We start from the raw sequence: 9,224 nt of genomic DNA on the forward strand, positions 1-9,224 counted from the left end.
CGTGGATTTTCTCTTGACATTTTTCATCGCTTTTCCAAAACCTGAGTTAAAGTTGGCTGTTCCGGTCCACACTGCTGACATTTTGTTTAGCCTAGCTACATCAGCCTCCAGTTTCTCTTTTTTTTTTTTTTTTTTAAATCTGGAGCTGCCAGTCTGACTCATCTAACCCTGTGCCTGTTTAGCGCGGGATATCCCCCTAGTGGCCAATCTAAAAAACTACAACAAAAATGACAAGCCACCCTCTGATTAATGAAATAAGTTAGTATCGGTTCATGGTATCGGTTAACTTTTACGAGTATGAGTACACACACATTTTACAGTATCGGCCCCGATACCAGTATCGGTATCGGTGCATCCCTACTTGAAGCAGTTTCATCTGACCTCTGACATAAGTTATTAGTCCTTTATTTAACCAGGTAAAAAATCTCATTGAGATTAAAAATCTCATTTCCAAGAGAGACCTGGCAGTGAGGTATTGTTATCCAGAGAACTGATTCTCACTGAATATTTCCTTTTTTTCCCCAAAGAATTCTCTGTAAATAAATTCTAGACGTTGTTGTGTGGGTAAATCCCAATAGATGACCAGGCTGTCTGGCACCCACAACCATGCTATGCTCAAAGTCATGACATTTCTTAAACAAAAAACATCCAGAAAGCACCATCCCTCCATCTAAACAGTCTTTAATTGCTAAAACATGTTATTACTTTGCTTTTCGTAAAGAATTAGTTAGGGATGGTAATAAAAAAAATTCAGTACTTTTCACACAAAAATAATATTAAAGGTTAGGGTTATGATGTGCCATAAAGAACTTCCCCCTGATTATCAGTGCATCACCAGACAGTGGAAATATAGTCACAACAGCACTAAACCATGTGTCTAAATCTGTAATATGTAAATTTATACCACAGTTCTTGACACTGGAACCTTTATGGGTTACAACATGGGCAAAGTGGTTGGACTGTGGGAATTTTTTTTGACAGACTGAAAGCTAATGTTGCGGTTTTATTTACAAATCTTTGAAATTCCGATGAGCAGACTATATGACTTAAAGAGTTGGATGTCATCATTTATGACTGTTGTTTTGCTGTACATGAATTGTTAAGCTGTGTCATTACAAGTTGCCGAACTTGGAATGAATGCTACTGACAATCTTTAATCTGATTTTACAGTCTGTCAGAGACATGCAGATATAGTGAAACAAATGTTACATTTTGAGCTGTTAAATGTCAAACAGCCTGATTTCAAAAACATGTTAAAATTTTCTGTTTATGTTGATCTTTCACCTCCCGCTCATATTTCACAAATTCTGAGACTATTTTTACTTCTTTTATAAATTGTTACAAATATTGGTACTGGTATTTTTCAGCTTGTATAAGTAAAAATTGCTCTTTGCTGTATCATTTTTTTTAAGGAAAAAGCGCACAGTTCATAAAGAGCTTCCAAGAGCTGTACACAATTAGTTTTTCCCTTGAGGAAGGAAGATCATTGAACAAAGACTTTGCTGTTGTTTTCTAGGTCAGCAGGTCAAAAGGTCCAAGACTGTTATTTTTACCAGATCTTCATGGATAAGAAGGACAAGGTTGGAGTTCCCACCATCCAGCAGCTCCTGGAATGGTCTTTCATCAACAGCGACCTAAAGTTTGCAGAGGTTTATTTGAATTATTTTCAAAAGTTTGATATTATAGTGCATTGACTGTTTGAAAACTTTTTTTTGCAAGTCTAAAAACATTTTATATACTAATTAATCTTTTTTTTTTTTTTTTTTAAACATTCAAAGAAAAAAAAGAGTTTGAATTAAGAGGTTGTAACTGAAATATTACATTGGCATGTACTTATTTATAAATGTTTTTGGAGTGTTTAATTTACTTAACCAGGAACGTTTTTCAGTTTTACTCCAGCATGTGCTATAGAAGTTGCACCTTTCCTTTAAAATAAGACATATATTTCCAGATATTAACGATTACACAGTTTATACCGTATATTATGTATTTAATATCCTCTTTTTCTTTCCTGTTGTTGGAAAGACTTCCTATTTGTCTGTAGCACGATAGTCTCAGTTCCTATTTTATGACTTGGACATTTATAGACAACCACCTATGGGTTCTCTTTCTCTGTTAGGCTCCTTCCTGCCTAATTATCCAAATGCCCCGCTTTGGCAAAGACTTCAAAATGTTCAACAAAATTTTCCCCTCCTTGGAACTGGACATCACAGATCTTCTTGAAGACAGTGAGTAGCTAATATTTATGTCCAGTCTAGATCTGTAATGTGCTGGTCAGTGGTGATTCATAGCTGTATGTGGCATTTGGTATTGAATTTCCACTCAGTTGTCACTTCAGCTCAGCTGAGATAAAGGAACCAATTTTTCTTGCTTTCCAGCCTGCTCTCAATTTTTTGAAGAATTTAACTTTGGTACAGTGTGTTGGCAGTGATAAACGTTTGTGTTTTCTTATCCAGCTCCAAGGGAATGTCGTATCTGCGGAGGCCTGGCTCTCTACGAGTGCCGAGACTGTTATGAGGACGGGGACATCACTGCTGGCAAGATTAAACAGTTCTGTGAAAAGTGCAATACACAGGTAAATAACTCAAGGCGTTGTTGCAGCATTACTTCAACCAGAAACAAGTTTTAAAGTCTATGCCAGAATCAGCCATTTGGTGGCGCCAAATCCAAAGAAATCCTAGTGGTTCAGTGTTAAGTTTAACAAACTCTTTGTATTTTTTTTTTTTTTTTTTCAAATAATTTGTATGGCAGTAGGATTCCTGGAAGACTTTTGTTTCCTCTAATCTCCTTTATATATTTCTTAAATAACTGTGGAATATTTCTAATAACATGTTTAACATCTTTTGTTTGTCACTAAAAGGCCAGTGTAACAAATGGTGTATGACGCGGGACATATGTGCTTGTACTGATTTAGGTTCACCTCCATCCGAGGAGAAAAGCCCATCGACACGGCAAACTGTCCATTCCCAAGGAGCTACAAGAAAGTACAGGCCGTCAGGGCAGTTTTCCCCGCCAGAGGATGGAGCTGTTCGCCGTGCTGTGCATCGAAACCAGTCACTACGTGGCCTTCGTCAAGTATGGCAGCGCAGATTCAGCCTGGCTCTTCTTCGACAGCATGGCCGACCGTGATGGTGCGTGTGATGGCCTGTTGATGTCGTTTTTGTAAATTTTGACTGAAGTTACTACCATTTAAAAAAAAACAACAACAAAAAAACAAACATCTTCTTTGTTTAATGTCAAAATTACGATCCAAGTTAAAAACTATTTATACAAATAAGCAAACAATTGTTTGTTAAGATGCCAAGAAATATTTAATTACCCTCTATGTAGCATTTTTGTTGCTTTCTTATGAGATTGTGCTACTGTTCACTGGTAACTTGATAACAGCTTTATAGTTTCACCTTTTTTTTTTTTTAAGGACGTCGTTGTAAAAAATCAACTAATAGTGATTGCATTTAATTAAAATTGAAGAGGTATTTTAGTCATGACCTAGCTTTGTTGTGTCCATTCTGCTGTCTCTAATGACCTCGCTTGCGATTTTTCAGGAGGGCAGAATGGTTTCAACATCCCGCAAGTTTCTCCCTGTCCGGAAGTGGAAGCCTACCTGAAAATGACCCCAGAGGAGCTGCACACCCTTGATCCCAAAAGCATCCAGGGCCAGGCCCGACGCCTCCTGTGTGATGCTTATATGTGCATGTACCAGAGCCCGACGATGAGCCTGTACAAGTAGAACCCTCTCCCAAGACCCCTACCCTCCTGCTCCTTAGTCACTCCACCTCCCCAAGGCAGAAAAGTTCCAGGAAGACCAAAAATTAAACTAAAAGAAGAACAGCTGCCTGCCAGTAGGGGCACTGTCCAGAATTAATCCTTTCCCCTCTTACTCTCCTCAATGCCTGTTTGGTTCTGGAGGCTGGAGAGATGGAAGAAAGGGGGAGAAGCCTATTTGCACTGTGCATTAGTTGAAGTGTTGTGTTCTTCATGTAGTCCTATGTAGCTTCCCTGTGTCTCACAGCTGAGCATTGGTAGTGGATGATGAAGCAAATGTAGGCATTATGAGGATTCACTCCCTGTTGAGGGAGGAAAGAGATAATGGGCGGGAGGGCATGTTGCGTTGTAGTGACTGACAAAACATGTGCAACAAAAACACAATGAACTAGTGGGAAGACCTTGCTCACCTCATTTACCTTAAGAAAAGAGGAGTCTTGCTATTCTTAATCACTGAAAATGTTGGGCGCTTTCCATAACGCACATTAAGGAAGTAATGCAGTGTGCAAATCCTCATCCAACCTGTACGCTTCTGTGTAAAATACCTAAGTAGCATAGTCTTGGTAGTAACATCAACAGTATAGATGTCAACCTACTGTGCAGCTGCATCAAAACCAGACTCTTTGCTCTTTGTGAACAGGTTTGCATAATTTCCCATCAAACTGTGTAAGTGTCTTTACAGTATGTTTTGCAGAAACAGATGTAGCCATTGTAAAAGTCTCACGTTTTACTGCATACTTGCATAACTAATGCTGCACCTTTTACATCATCCCCAAGCGAACCTATCAGGAAACATTTAGGTTTTGTTTTTTTATTTTATTTTCCTCCCCATTTGAAGTCACAGTGAGTGCTAATTTGTCGGTCGGGAGACATCGGTTTTGTGTTACAGAATACAAATTTGCTCCTCTGCTCTCGTTGTAAAGAATGGTCTGCATTGCTAATGCAGTGTAGATGCCAGATACATTCATGAAGCGGGACTTGTACAATGGCTGCTGTTGTAAAGCTGATTGGTGGAGCACTCCATGCATTCATAGGGTCAATGAGGTGAAATAGTGGAAAAGTCTGACTGTTTTCTTTAAGGTAAGTGTGTGTGATGTGAAGAATTTCATATGCAGTGTTTTTAAGTCTGTCACTCATTGTGTTGATGAGTAAAACTAAATTATGTTTTATGTTTACAAAACCTTTTCTCTGCCCATCGTGGCGCATTGGATATCCTATGATTTAGGTGAAGCAGGTATTGACTCTCGCTGCCTTTAATGAAAGTATAACTTGCAATATTTCCATCCAGGCACAAGATAACAAAACAGTTGTGATCAAAATATTATTATTTATTGTACTTTAAACATATTACAAACTATTCTCCCTTTCTAAGAAAAAGAAACAGGGTTCATGAAAGTGTACGTTTTGGGTACTCCTTGTCCTCTTACTCTATATGAAGTAAGTTTTTGTCAACAGCAGCTACTACTGAATGTTCATAGTGACACATGGAACAGTTAACAGATGATGGGAAATGAAGAGGCACAAGGCTGGTAACCTTGACGCATCAATGTATGTAAAGAAAAAAATAAATAAATAAAAAGATGATCCTTGATTCCATTATATTCCCAAAAACCAAAAGCTTACCAATCTAAATACAAAGTGATTGTTTTTTTTGGATATATATATATATATATATATATATACCGTATAAGGACAAATTTTAAAGTACCTCCCACCTGACAACTTCCATTTTGGTCTGTGGTCGTTTCCACTGTTGCAGGTATTCTGACACCTGTGCAAACTTTTTCTGCACTGCTGGAGCTTATCACTGATTGGAGCCTTGTTCTCTATGAGAGAAGTCTCAGAGCAGAGATTAGGATTGAGATTTTTTTTTCCTCTTTCATCTGTACAGTGTAGACATATGTAACAGGTGGAAAATTAATGTCAGTGATGTTCCTGTAAATGTTAAAAATAAAGCCCATTTTGAAGGGTGAAATGTCAAGTCTTGTGTATTTTGTGCCAGTGTAGGAATTTTTCTGCAGATGCTGTGTGGTGTTGGAGCGAATTTGCAAGTTTTCCGGTTGGTATTTCAGCCATGTAGTCACTAAGGGTTTTTAACTTGGCACATGAATAAGTAGATATTTATTTATTTTTTTAAATGTGTCAAACTACATTAACAAGAATAAATGAGGCTAATGCATTTTTTGGTCTTCATTTGCAGCAGTGATGCTGAAGCACATGGCAAGTTATAGCATGATATATACTTTTTATTTTATGTTTGCCTAATAATTTGGGAAGAAATAGATATTTTTAAAATAAATTTTCATGCTAAACATTTTTTTTTTTTAAATTAAAGTGTATATAAAGCAACTCAGATGCAGCTAGCTGGCTTCATTATAGACTTTATCATGCCCAGGCTTTTTTGGGCTGGGTAGGAAATCATGGTGCTAGGTTTAAACTGACAGCTATCATTCCATGGCACAGATGTGATACTACTTTCTGAATCAGATGAAAACTCACTTATGTCAGGCTAGTGTAGTGCAAATGCACAAAGACTGATTTTAGTACCTGTAGCTTGCAACTCATCTGCCATTAACAAACATGAATGTCAGTATCTATTTTCTTGTTCAGTGTTATTACTTTTAATTAATTTTTATTTTTGCATTTATTTATTTTAAAGGCATATAGGTATGAATCCCCACAGATCCCTTGGTGTATTCATGACTGTTTAAAGTGTGTATTAACCCCACATAGAAAGATCAGTTTCTTTACTGACAGGATTACTACCATCATCCACTGACATATAAACATTTAACAACAGTATGATTACAGCCTGTTATTGTTACGGGAGAATGTGAAAGATTAGTTATAGTCTGTTTTGAACACTCGGTTGGTTGCAGTCTTCTAGCTGCCCTAATATGCTCAGCTTAAGTCTACATCGGTGACCCAATTCCCCAGACGACCTCTGACAAAATGATATGCCTGGATAAAGCAGCATGCATTATACATGCATCTCCACCCCGGACGGGAGGCCTGTTCCACACCTTACCCTGTTTAGTTTTTAGTCAAACTTGAAACCAGCTTAGCAAGCTGACTTCAGAAGTGCCAGATAAGTATTTGTCAACAGAACAGCTGGCGCACAATGCCCTCTTGTAGCTTTATGCCACAGCATATGCCAGCCGCTCGTAGCGTGTGGTAATTTAGCCGGGGCTGGTTCTACGGGAACAGATGGGCTCAAGTATTGTTATTCTCTCTCCAGCTCAGGGCCCCTGGGGGGAATCACTAAATAAAATCAAAGCAGATGGACCTCTCTGGGCTAGGCTGTGTTTATGATAAACAGTCAGTAGAACCAGTGTCCATCTAACACCTTAACCCCACCCTCCACACAAACTAACAGCAAACAGGATTACAGTAGTTTAACCTCACCTGCTTTGGTCTTAAACTTTTGATTCACCGAAAAACAGCAGTCAAACCCAAACAAATAGAAGGGTTAGGAAAGAGCTAAATTAGGACTTGCCCCATCCTGTGGAGAGTTTCAACAATTTCCATAAACCACAAGTCATTCTTTACTCACTTGACCTTAAACTTTAAAATTCTCTCAAAACAGAAACTCTTATTTTGGTGCTGGATTAGAAATGTCTCACTAGCCTGTTCTTTCTCACTGACAGAGGACTGTTTTGTTCTTTTATAACCTTGCCAAGATTTCATTGCTGTGGTTCTCACATCCACGCCATGGACACAGGCCTTGGTGGCAGCATGGGCATCTTAAACACCATCTCATAAGGTAATCTGGTGTCCCCTGTTATTATATGGTGCACAGAAATGCAGAAGAGTTCTCACTTAGCATTGAAGTTCCAATCTACTTTCATTCCCATGGGAAAAAACAGCTATAAACAAAAGAATCCTATCAGTGCAGAAGGAAGGTAAATGTTTGCGGCCATTCAGACAACAGGAAAGCAGTGATTTCCGGCACTAAAGATGAAAAAGAGTGGAGCATGGATGGTTTTAAGCCAATCAGTCCTAACTCAATATACCACTTCAGTGTTGTTTTAACTCCATCACGGTAACCGGTTTTATTTAGTGTCTTCAAAGGTCAGTTTCTGATGAAGTCAAAGTAGTGTAATCAACCTAAATGTTTATTGCCAGAAGTATTAACTCAGCAGTTACTCAGTCACTTTAAGTTATCTTAAAATCTTTTCTTTAGTTTTTTTCCCCCCCAAACTTTTCTTCAGGCGTCCAAAGACAGTTATTTTTCACCATTACCCAGATTGTTTTTTCTTTTCCGTGGACACGTGCCTCTCTAAAATTACACTCAGACATTTAGTAGATCTATCAAGTCAATTCATCAGCTGAGAGATGCAAGTCCCTCTGGCTTGATTGTTGTCAGGACACAAAATTAGCATTTCTGTCTTTTTTTTTTTTTTAAAGCATCGATTGCAGCCTTCCATGTTTCATCAAACAACATTCTTTAAAAAAAAACACCACCATTTCTTTAAAATGCCACTTGTGGTATAAAGAAATGTGGAATTAACATTTTCATTAATCACTTTTTGAATCAGCAACGACATTCTTACATACAGCACATTGGCCACGATAGTTGTCTTTTGTAAAAAGATAAAACTACACTTATAGCCAAATACTCCATTTCACCTTTTGATGTCTTTCCAGTAAAACATGTATCATTGCTTCTTCTAAACTGCTGTTGTGTTCTGTATTGTAATCTTAACATTTATTCTCATCTAAGTAACACGTAAGTTGTTCTCTCTCATTTTCAGAAAGGACCTGGTCGCTTGGATGAAGAATTAATTGCCTCTAAAGCAACAGCTACCAGATGTTGTTGGTCCTAAGAGCCAGGTGTGGATAAATTGCATATGCAGAATGTGTGTAAAATATTTAAAGTCGTATCTTTCACTTAAGATGTGAAGTGTTTTTATTGCCCATCACTGCTTTGAGTATGGCGAGAGGAAAGGCCGGCGGCCCCCCTGGGCCCACCACACTATAGCGAAGCACGTGTGGTGTTAAGAATACGGCTGGTGAAGCTGAGAGTGAGACTTGGCATGGCTTTGTGTTTGGTGGAGTTGGTGCATAGAAGGGTGTGTAGGTGGAGGTTGTGGGGGTGGGGATCCTTCCACCTGTTCACCCTGTAATTCGCTCCTGGCTGCCACCTTTAACACTGCATTATTTACAGGTGCTCTCTTGATGGAGACACAAGCTGCTGCCTGCTTTAAATATGTGTGTGTGTGTGTGTGTGTGTGTGTGTATGTGCAAACAATGAATGCGTGCACACTATATGTGTACGCCTGCTTGCAAAAGAGTGAAATGAATTCATTTCACTAGTAGATTTACTTGTAATGCTAATATAATATAATACATGACAACATGTCAAGTGCCAGTATGAAAAAATGAGACACTAAGTACTGGACAACAGTCACAGTAATAACACCTGGTGATGGCAGTGGAGCATTTTGCAGTAACCTTTA

At 38.4% G+C, this 9,224-nt stretch overlaps 1 protein-coding gene across 4 annotated transcripts in view; it reads left to right on the plus strand.

Moving 5' to 3' along the window:
- The window catches only part of cyld (cylindromatosis (turban tumor syndrome)), a 22,257-nt gene extending 16,845 nt beyond the window's left edge, over positions 1 to 5,412 (plus strand). For all 4 annotated transcript variants that reach the window (XM_005727631.1, XM_005727630.1, XM_005727633.1 and 1 more), the window contains 5 exons: positions 1,517 to 1,649; positions 2,120 to 2,228; positions 2,457 to 2,575; positions 2,915 to 3,131; positions 3,546 to 5,412. In XM_005727631.1, coding sequence (XP_005727688.1) covers positions 1,517 to 1,649; positions 2,120 to 2,228; positions 2,457 to 2,575; positions 2,915 to 3,131; positions 3,546 to 3,730 — 763 coding nt within the window. In that variant the 3' untranslated portion in view covers positions 3,731 to 5,412. The remainder of the gene's footprint in view (positions 1 to 1,516; positions 1,650 to 2,119; positions 2,229 to 2,456; positions 2,576 to 2,914; positions 3,132 to 3,545) is intronic.
- Positions 5,413 to 9,224: the final 3,812 nt, after the last annotated feature.

Source organism: Pundamilia nyererei, unplaced genomic scaffold (genome assembly GCF_000239375.1).
Source record: "Pundamilia nyererei isolate P.nyererei 1_Seehausen unplaced genomic scaffold, PunNye1.0 scaffold00025, whole genome shotgun sequence".
NCBI lineage: Eukaryota > Metazoa > Chordata > Actinopteri > Cichliformes > Cichlidae > Pundamilia > Pundamilia nyererei.